Source organism: Bufo gargarizans, chromosome 1, assembly GCF_014858855.1.
Source record: "Bufo gargarizans isolate SCDJY-AF-19 chromosome 1, ASM1485885v1, whole genome shotgun sequence".
NCBI lineage: Eukaryota > Metazoa > Chordata > Amphibia > Anura > Bufonidae > Bufo > Bufo gargarizans.
The window spans coordinates 650528518-650546306 of record NC_058080.1 but is presented as its reverse complement, the minus strand read 5'-3'; the positions used below and the strand labels follow the sequence as shown (position 1 = coordinate 650546306).

Genomic DNA, 17789 nt, shown 5'->3' with positions numbered 1-17789 from the left:
TCAGCGTTACAATACCACTTCTATGTCTCCTTGAGAAAACACTTAGGGCGATGATGCAAGAGGAGGTGGCCCAGGAGGAGGAGGAGGAGGAGGAGGAAGAGGGGTCATTTTTAGCACTTTCAGGCCAGTCTCTTCGAAGTGACTCAGAGGGAGGTTTTTGGCAACAGCAGAGGCCAGGTACAAATGTGGCCAGACAGGGCCCACTACTGGAGGACGAGGAGGACGAGGATGAGGAGGAGGTGGAGGAGGATGAGGATGAAGCATGGTCACAGCGGGGTGGCACCCAACGCAGCTCGGGTCCATTACTGGTGCGTGGCTGGGGGGAAAGGCAGGACGATGACGATACGCCTCCCACAGAGGACAGCTTGTCCTTACCCCTGGGCAGCCTGGCACACATGAGCGACTACATGCTGCAGTGCCTGCGCAACGACAGCAGAGTTGCCCACATTTTAACCTGTGCGGACTACTGGGTTGCCACCCTGCTGGATCCACGCTACAAAGACAATGTGCCCACCTTACTTCCTGCACTGGAGCGTGATAGGAAGATGCGCGAGTACAAGCGCACGTTGGTAGACGCGCTACTGAGAGCATTCCCAAATGTCACAGGGGAACAAGTGGAAGCCCAAGGCCAAGGCAGAGGAGGAGCAAGAGGTCGCCAAGGCAGCTGTGTCAATGCCAGCTCCTTTGAGGGCAGGGTTAGCATGGCAGAGATGTGGAAAACTTTTGTCAACACGCCACAGCTAACAGCTAACTGCACCACCACCTGATACGCAACGTGTTAGCAGGAGGCAACATTTCACTAACATGGTGGAACAGTACATGTGCACACCCCTCCACGTACTGACTGATGGTTCGGCCCCATTCAACTTCTGGGTCTCTAAATTGTCCACGTGGCCAGAGCTAGCCTTTTATGCCTTGGAGGTGCTGGCCTGCCCGGCGGCCAGCGTTTTGTCTGAACGTGTATTCAGCACGGCAGGGGGCGTCATTACAGACAAACGCAGCCGCCTGTCTTCAGTCCAGGGCACTTCCTCATTCAATCCTATTTTTATTTTCATTTTACCATTATATTGCGAGGCTACCCAAAGTTGAATGAACCTCTCCTCTGTCTGGGTGCCGGGGCCTAAATATATGCCAATGGACTGTTTCAATGTTGGGTGACGTGAAGCCTGATTCTCTGCTATGATATGCAGACTGATTCTCTGCTGATATGAAGCCAGATTGTCTGTTACGGGACCTCTCTCCTCTGCCTGGGTGCTGGGCCTAAATTTATGACAATGGACTGTTGCAGTGGTGGGTGACGTGAAGCCTGATTCTCTGCTATGACATGCAGACTGATTCTCTGCTGACATGAAGCCAGATTGTCTGTTACGGGACCTCTCTCCTCTGCCTGTGTGCTGGGCCTAAATATATGCCAATGGACTGTTGCAGTGGTGGCTGACGTGAAGCCTCATTCTCTGCTATGACATGCAGACTAATTCTCTGCTGACATGAAGCCAGATTGTCTGTTACGGGACCTCTCTCCTCTGCCTGTGTGCTGGGCCTAAATATATGCCAATGGACTGTTGCAGTGGTGGCTGACGTGAAGCCTCATTCTCTGCTATGACATGCAGACTAATTCTTTGCTGACATGAAGCCAGATTGTCTGTTACGGGACCTCTCTCCTCTGCCTGGGTTCGGGGCCTAAATATCTGAGAATGGACTGTTCCAGTGGTGGGTGACGGGAAGCCAGATTCTCTGCTATGGGACCTCTCTCCAATTGATTTTGGTTAATTTTTATTTATTAAATTTTTATTTTAATTCATTTCCCTATCCACATTTGTTTGCAGGGGATTTACCTACATGTTGCTGCCTTTTGCAGCCCTCTAGCCCTTTCCTGGGCTGTTTTACAGCCTTTTTAGTGCCGAAAAGTTCGGGTCCCCATTGACTTCAATGGGGTTCGGGTTCGGGACGAAGTTCGGATCGGGTTCGGATCCCGAACCCGAACATTTCCGGGAAGTACGGCCGAACTTCTCGAACCCGAACATCCAGGTGTTCGCTCAACTCTACTTATAAGGAGGTGTGAGGGACCGCCCAAGGGTGGAACCATTGCAGACAATTAATCAGAATTGATGTTGCTACTCTACTTTCTGTCTTCTCTTTCTTTCCTTTTTCTCTTTTTTTTTTTTTTTTTTTTTACTAGGGGAAGATATTCCCCCCAAAGATCAGGAAATTAATAATTTTCCTGCAGAAAAAACAAACAAACCATACCCTCTAACGGGTCATTTACTTCCTCCCTCCCCCTCCCCTTAAAGGAGCAAGCGCCGGCAGCAATAGCTGCCGGCGAAGAGGAGCCACAGAGAAGTGACGTTGCTGGTGACGTCATCCAGGGAAGACCGCGGCGCCGCCGAATCACACAGCCCGAACAGCATGAGGAGAGGACCGGAACTCAGAGATCCTGAGGAAAGATACAAAGGTTAGAGGGGGAGGAGGGGACACAAGAAAAAAAGGGCAATCGCAAAGCCCTGATTATAATGGAAAATATAAGGGGAAGACAAATGCCATATCCCCTATTTTATGCTCCCCCCAACTATAGGAAAAAGGAGGGGGGAGCTGCATGCCAGTCCACCTGTCCAAAGGACAGAAAAAAACACGGTGGCTGGGGGGTAGGAACTTTATTATTGGTTCTTAGGATCATTAAAAATTCCGCCGGTCCTACCAGTCCACAGGGGGCAGTTAACCCCATCTGTGCTGCTGGTAGGACGTAAGGGAATACATTTTTACAGGATTATTAAGGAAGAGAAAATAAAGATGCTATAGATAAATCTTTGTGAGTGTGTAACTGTGACAGAAGAAGCGAAACCTAAAGATGTGGGTTTATAAAAGTAATTCTAGTAATGTAAGTGAGAAGTTAATTTCTAGTCCTAAATACCAAACTAGCTGTCCATTCCCAGTGTGTGCAATGGCTTGAGTTACAGAAAATCATTAACTCATTTTAACACTGTCAATTTACCTTAAGTAAGACAAACCTGATTACTTAGTACTAAGGCTTGAGAACACACAAGAGCAGATTATTTTATGCTCTGCATTTTTACATTGAGTATCTAAGAGATTTATTAAAATCACGAAAAATGCTTTATCTCCATAAAAGTTATTATAAATAATAATAATAAAGAATCCAGCTATCTTTAGCTAACCTTACATGTGGTTGATAAACTTACATAGCTTCATGGGGGAAGAATGTATTCGGTGTTGGATATAAGAAAACAGGTAATGAAATTCTTAAGGCGCTACACTACTCAATTAAGCAGACAATTGTCGGGAAGGAAGCATACCTTCCTGACAATCACCTGCTCATCATTGAAAGAGACTCCTCCACAGTATGGGGCAGAGCGATCGCTAATGCCATCACTCGTACCCATACAGAATCACTGTTTGCCGGCAGCAGAGGCTGATTAATAGTGAAGAAAAAAAGTTTAAAAAAAGTTTTAAAAATATAAAAATTTCAATCACCCACCTTTCCCCATATTAGAAAGATTAAAAAAAAATCATATTACTGCATCCTGAAATGTCTGTACTATTGTATTGTAAGGGTATTTTTTTTTTATGTACTGATTGGTTCTATCCCCTTTAATCAAGTCTTGTCATACACACTCCAAAATGGCATTAATAAAAACTACAGATTGTCCCACAAAAAAGTGAGCTCTCTCATAGCTCTATAGATGGAAATATAAAAAGTTATGGGGTCAGAATAGGGTGAGTTTTTATTTATTTTTAAGTATTAAAACACAATAAAAACTATATAAATATGGCATCCCTGTAATTGTACTGACCTGGAGAATGAAGATAACTATGGAAGAATTGTATTTTGTTTTCTAGTTCCACCTCATTTGGAATTCTTCTTCTAACTTTCCTCTATACTGTATACACCATTAAATGGTATCATTACATACTACAATGTATCCTGCAAAAAAGAAGCCCTAATACGAATGTGTGAAAGGAAAAATAAAAACAAGTTATGGCTCTGGGAAGGCAGGGAGTAAGAAACAAAAACCAAAAACTAAAAAGTTAGTGGATCCTGACAGTACTCACTGTACAGTGCCCAAAAAATTTACAAAAAGGCACTGAATAAGATGGGACTCAAATCTTTCTCAAGCACAAGGCATCATATCGTAGCTATTGAAAAGGAATGGTGGCTGAACATGAACAGCTCTCTACATTCAGTTTCATTTGGAAGTTTCAGAAATTATATGTGTAATAGGCAGTCAATCAAGTATTAAAGGTGACATTATGTTTTCATCAAGTGACAGTCCTCCTGCTCTAGTAAACTGCTATAATCCAAGTTTCAGTATCTCCTGAACTACAACGCAAAATCCTTACTCAACACTCAACAAATCAACCCTGTTGTTACCAACAGTGATGGCCAGTTCGCATTGTTCGCCCGCGAACACATGTGGGCTGCCATCCTTTCTTACAAGTCCGGCGAGGCACAGGTAAGCCCTTACCGGTGCTTGTGCCGCGAGCCGGTCTGAAACAAAAGCGGTCACCGGGAGCAGGTGGCTCCGAGAACAGCCCGATGAAGGCCCCAGGTGGCTGTTCTTGGAACTGCCTGCTCCCACTGACCGCATTTGTTTCAGACCGGCTCGCGCACAGGCACAGGTAAGAGCTTACTTGTGCATCGCCGGACTTGTGGGAAAAGATGGCAGCCCGCATGTGTTCGCGGGCGAGCAATGCGAACTGGCCATCACTGGTTACCAATAACATGCAACCATATTACCCCTTTTATTACTTTTATTATGGCGAAAAATGGGCAGAAACAGGAGCATGTTTTTTCCTAATGTGTTTACTTCTAGTATGGGTTTTTCCTACTTGTACAGCAGGACACAGTGGAGGGGGAGAATGTATCATAGACCAGAGCTTTGCACCGGTCTATAATATCTCCATGCACTGCCAAAGGTTGCGCCTAATTTATCTCTGGCAGACCGTACGCCTAAACTGAAATCTATATAGCGCAGAAGGACCTGCAGTCACTTTCTTGATGATATGAAGAGACGTTTATTTAAGGCATAATAGCATTATCCGTGACTGGTTTCGGCTCAAGCCTGAGCCTTTTTCAAACTGCAATACTCCATTAGTGAGTGAGCATTCTCCCTTTTTGGAAAAGTGGTGAGGGCAATGTAAAAACCATCACTTGCACAAATTTTATTTGTGCAAAAAATAACATTTAAATTTGCAAACATGGTAACGGGCAATGATAATTCCCCCCCCCCCCCCCCGTCTCTTTATAGGTACTGCTAACTTTTAGATGCAGCAATTTCATATTTATATGGAATCCATGAGGCTAAATGACTTTATATGCTCCTCTGTACTAATTTTGAGTCACACAGAGATATAATATGGGCCCATAGCAGTCTGTGAGCGAAGTGTTAATGATCCGCGCATCACAAAGTAGAATATAGCTGTGTGCATTGGCCTAAAAGGTGTAATAATTTTATGTTACATTATAGATATGTTTTAGGGTTAATTATTGTTACACTAACTTATATTTTTTATTTAAAATAATATGGGGTCATTTATCAAACTGGTGTAAAGTAGAACTGGCTTAGTTGTCCATAGCAACCAACCAGATTCCACCAGTTTTGATAAATCTTCCTGTTTGTCTTCACTATTGCACCTATAGGACAAGGACTATATGACTGCCTTGTTCTAAGCCTGGTATTTTTAGAACCACAGAGATATGCATACATTTTACAAAGTGAGCTCATTTTTTTCGCCCCACTCACGCCAGGTCTAAAATAGTGGGCGGGGAATGGGATGGGCCATTCATTATTTTCAATGCCTGGTTTAGGCACAGAAAATGGTATAAATAAAAGAACTAGCGCAGGATCCGCCAATAAGAACTGTAGCAGGATCCGCCGAAGTTATGGAGAGGCTGGTGCCTCTTCATAACTTCGGCGGAACAACCGTCAGCACAGGGCTTTTAAGAAGCCTAGCGTCTAAAATGCCAGTCTTAATAAATGTGCCCCATAATATTTGGATACACATCCTTTAACACAGTATATTTTAGGGAGTATTGAATCCTATTGAACCACTAGAATAATGCAGCTTAAATAGTATACATAAAGAACTTACCATGTCTTCACTGGTTCTTCTTATTTTATATGTTGACCATGATTTTCCATCATCACTGTATGCAATCTTGTATGCTTTTATGTATTCTGGGCTTCCTATTCTTTTTGCTCCTTGAGTAATAACGCCAGTGACTCTCATTTTCCTTTGTAAATTGATCTGTTAAGAAATGATAAATATGAGTCATGTCTAAGTACAGCTGTATAACTTTTCTTAAAAGTAAGATATTCTAATGTCAGATGACATACTGTGAGGCTTTTACAAAGATCTTTTTGTATAAAAAACCAATTTTAGGTAATCCTTACATAATGTAACACTCAAAAGTAGATAATATCTTTGTTAAAGACTTTCTAGGTGTCACAAAAAGCCATGGTGATTTTCGGAGGTGAATTTACCAAAGTATGCCACCTTTCTTTCTTGCTTTCTGATTCTTCAAGTGTAGGGGGGACATCTGGTCTGAATCTATTATTTAGCCAGTGGTTTCAGTGTTACAGAGAAGGGTTGACTTAATAAAACTTACTGTACCTTCTATAGCTCAGCTTTATTTGTAATAAGAGGCTTACTTTAGTTTAATCAGGGCCGCATCTACCATGAGGCGAGATCAGAATCTTGCCTCAAGCAGTGGCTCAGTTGCCACTAAGACGCTAGGAGTTGTCAGTGGGGCATAGGAGCCTATGGCTCCAGTCCCCATCATTTATTCTTATAGGCCACAAGCCACTTAGCCTGAAACCTATGAGGCAGGACATTGAAACCTCCTATGACAGATCTCAGTCAATACACTAATGTTGTCATAACATCTGGTTTTCCCTGCATAGCTGGATGGTCGGGAGCACCACGGTACAGGGCAAACAGAAGGGACTGCAGCAATAAACCAACACTGAGGATTGTGTATTAAAAAAAAAAAAAGTGAGAAGCAAGTGATTACCACTAGGGATGAGTGAACCCGTGGAAGTTCGGGTTCGGAAGAACTTAAGGTCAAACCCAAACCCGAACTTGACCCCGAACCCCCGTTGAAGTCAATGGGGACCCAAACTTCACCCTATTATTTTCCATTATAACATGGTTATATCGGAAAATTATAACATTCTTAAAACAGAATGAAAAATAATATGGGCATTTAGGGGTTAAAAAAACTCACCTCATCCACAAGATCGCGCAGTAGATTTCTTTTATCTTCATTCATCAGGACCTGCCAAATGACTTGCAATGTGTGCGATGATGTCACCACGCTCTTCAACATGGCAAACTCAGTGACATTATCGCGCACATTGAAGGTCCTTTAACAAGTCCTGCTGAATGATGATAGAAGGGACTGCTGCAGCACGATCAAGTGGATGAAGTGAATATTTATTTTATTTTATTTTTATCCTCTAAATGAGCATATTCTTTTGCATTCTGTCTTAAGAATGCTATTATTTTCCGATATAACTATGTTATAACGGAAAATAGTAAAATCACCCGAATACCGAACGCAGACTTTAGTGAAAAGTTTGGCTTCAGGTCCGGGTACCTGAACTTGCAATGTTCGGTACAAACCCAAACTTTGCAATTCGGGTTCGCTCATGCCTAATTACCTCTTATGTCTTCCCTGTTGGATGCCCAACTGTCTCTGTAGCAGGACACATGACCAGAAGCTGCATGACAGAATGGGCAGCTGTCTTTTTACAGAAACATCAAAAAACATCACTGCACTAGTTCATACTGTAGACAGCAAATTTCTAGCAGAGCTTGCACTTTTATATAGTTATGACTGATACACAAATTGTACATATAACGCCATTGACTAATTCTAAAATCTCTTTCACTATTTTAATGCTAGTGGCAGTCTGTCACTCAAGTGTAATGTTGAATTAGAGCATGTATTATATGTATGAGGGTGGCTTCAAATAAATCACATACTGCTACAATATTTTTATTCACTCCTGTCTTACAATGAAAGCACTTGTCTTATGCCACAACGTTCTTCAAGTTCAGTGCTCAAGGACAACAACCGCCAGTCTTTGCCCTGGTAATTGGATGAGGATTAGAAACCTTGCCATTTCCTTGTTTTTAAAAAATAAATAAAAAAAAGAATGGAAGGAACCTTGGAAGTGTAGAGGTATTTGGGTTAAATTTTCAACCTGAAGAGATTAATCAATGTTTGTGACAAATTACTGAGAGGTGGACAACTGTGGTTCTTTATAGGTGAGGACTGAGCAAAAAGGGCAATAAATCTTACAGCAATATTCTCCACACAGAGCCTGGAATCCTTTTTAATGATAAATAGTTTGAGCTTATACTAAGCAGCGCATGGGAGTTAATTTTATGAAGGATGTGAGATGAATAGATGAAGTGCAAGTTGTCTTGTACGCCATGCATTATAAAATCCGAATCTTAGCATGCAAGGCAAATTGCCTGCTCATGTGGGATTTCCCACCTTCTTCTAACTGTTTAATGCAGTCTAGACTTATGAATAGTTCTGACAGACGAATAACAAGTTGTCTTTTTGCTCCGCAGTGAAACAGTTTACTGACATTAATACATCAAGGAAGAAAGTCTTGGTTTTGAACAATATAACTTGATTAGCGAGGGATGAGAAAGGTCAGAACAGGCCTGAGGGCAATGCCGTAGACAAATAAAGGAAATGGAAACCCCTCTAGCTAGAGAAGACTTAGAAAGCAGATAAGTCTCTTCTAACCCAGGATAAAAGAAATTATGACTGTTTATGACTTAATGATTGACGGAAAGCAAATAATTCAAGTAAGTGATCTTTAAATTTTAAGCCAGACAATGAGAAAGGTGGTTCAGATATTGCTTTTCAATACATTTCTAGGCTTAGTCCTAGCTTCAATAGACTATTTTCTTACTGTACAGCTTTTACTGTAAGTTTATACAGATTATTTGCTCGAGCCAAGTTTATCTTTCCTGCTTTTAAATAATGAAACTACCATTTACAACACTCAATGAACCACCTTGGCCAAGAGTGTTCAAACACAAAATCAACACTGTAACACTCATCATAATTAAACTTGCTGCTCTTTCCCTTTCACCCTTTTAATTAAAAGTCCAATAACTGGCAAAACAAATATGAAAGCAGCGCCTTGCAGCTTTTAATCAGTGTCACATATGACAATACATTATGGCGGGTTATATTTCTGCAGGTACTAACCCATTTCAATACGGCTGATGAGAATTAATTGCGTCTCACTTGTAGCTGGAAAGTTCAGTTCAATATTCACAATACAGATAAATATTCATCTCATATATTATCTGTATTTGCTAATGCATCTACAACGTCTTTAATATGATAGGTGATCTGTTTAATAGACTCTTTGGCCTTAGGAATATAATGAATATAATAGTTAAATAATCATATAAGATGCCAGGATGGTCTGAATCACAATGAGACAATGAATACAGTGCATCTAAGCTACGACCAGAAATAGTTTTACAGTTTGTCATGTACTTTTAAGGAATTACCTAAATACTGTATGTTTTTAAACTGACTTCACTTTAGAATCTAAGAATACACCCATAAGGCACATGCATAGCTTGAAGCTCCTGAGCTCCAATGTAGGTCCCTAAATTCTGAGATTTAATTTATAATACTATGTGTCCTCTGTAGCAGAAGACCTGTGGGGAAAAATTTGGACTTCATTTACATAGTTATACGAGGTGGAAAAGTATGGACTGTCTTAGGCCAGCTCTACACTTGTTAGTTGTCACCTGAATACTGTTTCTGCTGTCAGCTATCAATCCCAATCCTCCCCTACCCATGCATTTGCAACTTGGTAGAACATGTATGGTTTCTCAATAAGAATAGGTGAAAAACGGCTGCCAATCTCTTCTGGCAATGGATTAGCTCTCTGAGAACAAAAGGATTGGACAGTTGAAGTCCAATCATTATTATTAGAGATGAATGAAACGAGTTTCGGATGTGACATCCAAAGTCACTTCCTTCAACACTTCGGATTAATACTGTACGGAGATCAGTCTCCGCACAGTATTAGAATGTATGGACTCCGATGAGCCTGTTAGTTATTCATGAAGCCGCGTTTGACTTCTTTGAATAACTTTGGTAATTGATTTTTAAAGTGGAAAACCACTTTAAAACTTGAAACTGAACTAGGCTTCGGTCCCAACTGGTACCTCGAAACCGAAGCCGAGTTTGCTTTCAAGTTTTAAAGTAGTTTTCCACAAGTACCGAAGTTATTCAACAAAGTCACGTGCGACTTCATGAATAACTAATATCGGCTAATTTGAGCCCATACATTCTAATACTGCACGGAGACGAATCTCCATACAGTATCAATCCAAAGTTTTGTATGAAGCAACTCCGGATATATCATCCGAAGCGTGCGTCACTCAGGTCTAATTATTATCGGTGGCATCTGCCGTCTATGAGAGAGTCAAAAGGGTTTGGCTGACAAATATCTAATGTGTCTGGCCAGCTTCATTCTACATGTAATCTGAGTTGGATTCAAGTTATAATACCTACAAAAATATTCTAAACTGAACATATTTGGCTTCGGCCTTTAACATTTGATTTCAGTAGCCCACGTTGATTTTATTCTGTTAGAGCCCTATCCAAGACAAAGGCTTGAACATTTGTATTCCATCCTATTAATATTTATGCCATATTTTTAGCATTAAAATATACAAACATTATGCAAATAATATGTAATGGTATTTTCCTAGACTGTCCGGAATCACTCATATCACTGTAATGCTTTAATATATTCTAGCCTTCTGACAATCTGTTGTCTTCAGTAAAGCTATCACTACATGTTGTCCTGGTTCTTGAGCTACACTGATGGTGTCATTACAAAATAATAAATAAAAAAAATCATGCTATTAGAATTTTGTCAGCATAAGTAGGACGTTTTCATTTATTTCCCACCCTTAATCAAATATTGCAGCTAACCCTCAGGACCTTATTTTCCATTAAGGCCCCTGCAGTAAAGGTTGCCTGGTACTCTATGCAATGGCAGATGGTACATGAGACTCCATTCAATTCTTACATACCAAACACTGGCAGAAGTAATGGACCGCATGACATCACTGAACTCTGAAGCAATGGTGTTTTGTTCTCTAGAGTAATGAATCATATTTCAAAATCCAGCCGAGAGATGAGTCTAGGTTTGGAGAATGCTACCTACTGAAATGCATAAGGCCAGATTTGGTAGGGGAAGGATAACAGTATGTGGATGCTCTTTATAGCTTTACACTTGTGCATATAATTGGAATGGTTGTTTTGAGCCAGATCTCCTCATCCAACATCAATGGGTGACCTCACAAATGCATTTTTCACTAAATGAGCAGAAGTACATACAGAGACACAATAAAATCTTGTGGCCTTTCTAGAAAATGTAAGACTGCTGTATTGTTGATTGCAAACAGGGCCCAGTCTTGTACAGATGTCATAGTCAGGTCTCCACATGTACTTCTTCCCATATAGTGTATGGTGTATAGTTATGAAATACATCCTACCGTATGAAGAATTTGGTGGGGGAGGAATAATGGCAAGAAACAGTTTTTCAGAGCTTAGGCTGGGCATCTTATTTTCAGTGAAGAGTAATGTTAATGCTACAACATGCAAACATTTGTAGGACATTTTTCACTTCTAGTTTGGGGAAGGCAATTTCCTTTTCCAGTGTGAATACACCTCTGTGGACAAAGTGAGGTCTATAAACACAAGGGTTGATGTTCGTAGTGGAGGAACTGAAGTGGTTTTACTTAAGTGCATGACCTCAACCACATGAGCACTTTTAGGATAAAATGGACTGCCATTTGCGAGCCAGACCATTTTATCCAACATCAGTGTCTGACCTGAAAATTCCTATTTTGGCTGAATGAACTTCCAACAGAGACTGCCCACAATCTTATGTAAAGCCTTTCCAGAAGAGCGCAGGCCGTTTAAGCTGCAAAAGGAGACTCGAACATATTTAAGCCTATGGTTTTGTAAAGAGATACCCAGGAAGCTCTTATAGATGTGACAATCGGGTGTCCACATATATTTGGCATATTGTAAAAGAGGCATTGTTCTTTGCATCTGATTGCAACAACACCAGTTATGTGCAAGACAGCAGAACTAGACCTCAGCTGCTTTTCCTAAGTTCTAACAGTGGCTCTTGGTACTTAGATACCCAAAGGAGCTACAGGAGGACTGAAATGCACAACACCCCAGTGGTTGCAAAAGTAATCTACATATCAATACTGGCAAAAACAAGACACTAAAACAAGACCACTAATGTATTAAAGTAATTAAATGCTTAGGGACACAAGGAAGAGACTATCCAGCAACGGAGTGAATGGCAGATGTACGGCACACAGGTCCAGAGAAAATTAATTACTGTAAACAGAAACAGAGCAATACTGAACAATACTTATTACTGAAGTTAAGTCAGCAAATTAGCCAGGTCAATACAACAGCACAGCAACAAACAAATCCCAAACATAGAAATAAAGATCATAGAACTATAAATTTCAGAATGCACAGAAACAGACCAGGCTAGAACAAGATACAATTGTGTAAATACAAATTCTATATTACAAAACAAAGTACAAACTATCTGGAGGTGAATGTACCTATGAAATGTATGAATGGAGTAAGGCCTGAATGTATAAAGGCTAGACAATCAGCAACCCTCATCAATCAGGCAAAGCAAGGTGATAACCAAACCCAGAGTCAGATACATGGCAGATGCATGGGAACCACCCAAACAAAATTAGTAACTACTTTACCTTGAAGTTGCTTGTGATACTGATTAAAATATATAGAACATAGATAAAGATGTGCATATTTAATCTGTCATCAGATATTGATTTGGTATTGTAAGAAGGTACTTGGAATCATCGTGGATGGAAGGTATGTGTCATCGAGGTTCCTGGCTTCGGTGGAGTAAGAGCCGGTATTTTATGTGCCAGAAACAGCTATTGCTAATTGATACCATGAGATTTAGCATGGCTGTAATAGCTGATCCGGGACAGCTCTTACTGGGAGTAGTCAAAGTGCTGGGTGTGTGACTACTGCCCATGGCCGGGATTTGCCAGGCATAAAAAGCAGCCAGCACTGCCAGGTGTGGTGGATTACCTCCGTCTAACAGTGGAGCTCAGGAGGTCTGTGTACTGGGATCTGAGGCCTGTGCTGGGCTGAAGAGTGGAGACGCCTAAAGCCTGCATTTGAACTTTCTGAGGCAGAACTGCCACCAAGGTGTCTTTTGTTTTATTAACTTGCCATTGGGTGTGAAGTAACACCAACACTGCAAAAGTGCATTTTTGTTTTGCTTTCACGTGTGAATAAACACTGATGTTTTGAACCAAGAACTGCCTCCTGAGCTGTGATAGGGAGAACATAGACAAGGACCCTTACCTGCAGCAGAAAAGACACTCCCCTTGAGCTTCCAGCTTGATATAAATCTAGCATAACAATAAATGAGAAGATCTCTGGACCCATGTGAGGTACAGGGCTGGTTCTAGCTTTGTTAGAAAGAGGCTGTCATGGGCTATATGATTTTTACAATAGCCTTGGGATAACTAATTTAAGATGCAGCACAAACTGCTTCCAGCCCATAATGTCCTTTATGACATATCAATCTGCTCTGCTCCTCCTGCTCTAACATGGTGCTTCCAGATTGCACTGCATTTTGTGGTGACAGATCATCTTTAAGTCCTGCACCTGCTTAGATCATATTCTGTACTCTTCAATATCAGTTCTGGTTTATTTCGTGGCTTACTTACACTGCAGAAAGGTTTGCTAAGTTATTCTGAGTACAACACTGCCAACTCTAACAACTGATCAGAGGCTGGTGATAGTTTGATAAATATGTATTCTAGATAACAGTAAATTGAAAATGTCCATTTTTAGATTTAGATACATATCTAAACCTATGCAATATTTTTGTCTTCTTTTTGGAAACAATGAATACAATGTAGCCAGCAATGCAACACTGTCTTATCTACTTAAACAGCTGCTCTCGTCTACACCACCTATTTATATCAGAAGAAAAGTTGCCAGCTTCAACACATTGCTCCCCATTTAAATTTGTATTGTTTCTGATACAATCATTGGCAAGCGAACAGATTGCAAATGCTTCATTTACAAATTCTCGGTCCATTGCAAAGCTCACTTTTTATTTGGATGCTGCAAGTGAATTAATAACCATGCTGCCGCTATTAATCTTGTACTGGATGGATGTGCTTGATAGAAGCAATTACAATACAGTCAGAAGGTGTTTTTCAGATAAATCAAAGGGTTACTAGTGTATGGCCGTGTAGGATTGACCTCATATAATTATTTACCGTAAATAGTGCAAACATATCTAGCAAGCCACAATGTTCCCTGTATAGTCAGTGATGTACTATATAAGTATTTCCTAAATTGAATCCTACAGAACGTCATGGTTCTATAAAAGGGTTTCTGGGGTTCCATGGAAGGATTCCTGCTAATGGCAGCCAATAGTGCTGAGCGAATCAGCACTATTGCCTGAAATGGCAGTAAAAAAATTAATACTCATACTTGAGTCATACATTTCAGTGCAGCAGCCATCTTGATTGAAGATCCCATGCAAAATCTTGTGCCCGTTACCTATGACATCACCATGCCAGCAAGCTTGATGGCATCAATATAATAAAAATTTAGCATATCCGGTGAGTTATTCAATAAAATGTATCTGTATAGCGCCACCTGCTGTTTGTTCTTTTTATTATTTCTTTGTCCTGCTCACTGAGATGGCTGATTTTCATTTTTTACGTTAGTCTTGGGATAACTCATTTAAGATTCGTCACAAACTGCCTCCAGCCCATAATGTCCTTTACTTCAGAAATGGATTTCCTTCTTTCATGTTGATTTTCATATGCTTTAGATTTTTTTTTATTGTTCATGCTTATATTGTAAGTCTTTATTATTTGTATTCTTTCAACATTTTTTAAATTCCACTGTGATTGAGAATATTAATTGTCTAGCAATCGGTTGCCTTTCCATCAATACATTGTTCCTCAAATAATAAGAAAGATTCCCCATGAAACCATAATGGGGACTTTACTGCAATACTCCCCTGAGTGAGCATCTCTTTTATTTCCTAGGACTGTATTATAAACCATGATCTTTAGGATGCAGCCCCAACTGCTTTTTTTCCAATCTTATAAATGGATTTCCTTCTTTTCATGTTCATTTTTTATATACTTTTTTATTGTTCATGCTCATATTGTAAAGTTTTATTATTTGTATCCTTTTCACATTTTTGAATTCCACTGTGATTATTGAAATAGATTTTCTTGCTATCTGCCACCTTTCTATCAACATATTGTTCCTCAAATAACAAGAAGAATTTCCTATGAAACCATAATGGTGACTTTCCTGCAATAGTCCCCTGAGTGAGCATCTCTTATTTCTTTAGTGATTTAAAAGCAATGTCTTGACTGTGGATAAATGCGGAAATCGTATATAGATATATATATATTTTTTAATAAAACAAACTCTCAAATGACCTTTTAGATTATGTGACTGATTATAGTAGTTTGAAAAGAAACTATTAGAAGTATTTTAAAAAAATCTGTATTAATAGGCCATTTTATAACAGTACCGCCATAGCATGTACAGCACTAGCATGAATTCTGCAGCTCCTAGCTCATCTTTAGAATTTGACTAGCAGAAGGACCCGGCTTCGCACTGGTATATTTCATCTTTTTCATTTAATGTTTGTGTGTGTCGTTAAAAGATATCAACAGTATCTACTATAACAGTGACATCTACAGCACCTCGCCCCGTTAATGCTGACCTGCAGCAGTGGAGAAAAATGGCTGGGTTGTTATGGATACCTGGTGTAAAACTGTGTGTATGTGGAGATAAGGGCCTGCGAGCTTCTATTGGCTGATAAGGGACATGTGACCATGTGCCATACGGCAGTTGGGATATGAAGAGAAAGGCCTGAAGGCTTCTATCGGCTAATGTAGGTCATGTGATGTGTCATATTTGTATTTTTGGGAAATATCTCAGGAATGGTACGTGCTAGAGAGCTGTAACCCCCACAAGATGTATTTCCAGGTAGCAAGGGATGTGTATACTAGGTTTTGTTGAAATCGATGGTTGCATTTTTGAGTGATCGCGGAACATACATACATCCTTCTTTATATATATATATATAGATTAAATGTTGATCAAAAAGTCGAGAATAACGTAAAGTTAATTTCAATGACAGCTTTCTCTGTACCAGCTTAGGGTGGATTCACATATATAAATAGTGTTCGGCCAATTGTATTATGCCAGAATGGACATAGATGACTTGTTTGTGCACTTTCAAAGAAACAGTATATGTAGTAGCATGTACTATATACTTGGAGCACTCAGCTCCAAGTGCAAAGACACATGTAAACACTGGAAACGTTGATTACTGTGAATTAGATTACTACTACAGTGCTATACTTACTATACAGTACATGAAAATATGAAGATCTTTGCACACATCTTCGATCAAAACTCTGTCAGGTCCATTCTACACATGGGAACCTAACACTATAAGAATTGCCTCCAACTTACAGGGATCCATGCATAGTGTACCCTATTTAAAAGCCTTGGGTAAATGGGCAGGTATGCACAATGGAAACCGGTGTTTGAATTTGAATTTGCTCTTGGAGCAAGGTACTACTGAAAATACTATTTTTCCGCCTCTTTGATGCCGGTCCTGGGCTAATTTTTTTTTTTTTTGCGTTGTACATTTTGGAGAGTGGCCGTCTCAGTTTGGACCTTTCACTCCAGCCCATCTGCCTAAAACTTTTAAATAGAGTATACTATGGCTGTATCCTACCCTGCCCTGAATTGTAATTGCATTGCACTTTAAATTAGGAAATTAAGTCTGATAAGTTGTTTTATGTTTTCCCTGATGAAATCTGTCTAGCGTCAACATACAACAGAATAAAGGACTAAGGAATTATTCACTGTTTGGTCAGTGATTGAGAGCCAAAACCAGGAGTGGAGGCTACACAGAGATAAGGTATAATATAACAACTTTTACTTGTTCTGTGTTTTTGCCTGGAACCTGGTCTCAGTCAATGATGAAAATCACTGATCAAAAGACTTCATGTGAATGAAGCCTTAGGGTACATTAAAACAACAGTGAAAAATAGACGTTTTCAGAACAATGACAGTCTATGGGTGTATTCATTTTTTCATTCTATTTTGTTAATTTTCAAGGACGACAGCTACATATTATTGAAGAAGAACCTTTTTAATAGGCTTTTTTTTTTCAGAAAGGCAACCGTGAAAAATCTGTCGTGTGAATGTACCCTATTGTCTCATGCCATCTAGGTTTAAGAAAAAAGGTCACCCCGAGAAATGATAAAATAGGGCCTCTTTTCTAGGTCTGGCTCACACACTGCTCCCTTTAAGGTGGCCACATATGTTAGTCCAGTGTTCCCCAACCAGTGTGCCTCCAGCTAATGCAAAACTACACCTCCCAGCATGCCCGCACAGCCAAAGGCTGTAGTTTTGCAACAGCTGTAGGCACACTGGTTGGGAAACACTGTGTTAGTCTAAAGTTGATCAAACAGACAATTTCAACTAAAACAAATATACATCATTTGAAATTCAACAACAAACGATCATTTTAGCCAACCAATGATAAATGGTTTGAAAAAAAGTTGGTTGTGTTTAATAATTTTCTCCGATAGTAAGGAAAAATATATTTCATTCAAAGACAGATCACTCA

At 40.0% G+C, this 17789-nt stretch overlaps 1 protein-coding gene across 2 annotated transcripts in view; it reads right to left on the bottom strand.

Moving 5' to 3' along the window:
• The window catches only part of EDIL3 (EGF like repeats and discoidin domains 3), an 869353-nt gene that overhangs the window by 194930 nt on the left and 656634 nt on the right, over nt 1-17789 (bottom strand). For both annotated transcript variants that reach the window (XM_044276012.1, XM_044276013.1), the window contains exon 6: nt 6109-6264. In XM_044276012.1, the coding sequence (XP_044131947.1) occupies nt 6109-6264 (156 nt within the window). The remainder of the gene's footprint in view (nt 1-6108; nt 6265-17789) is intronic.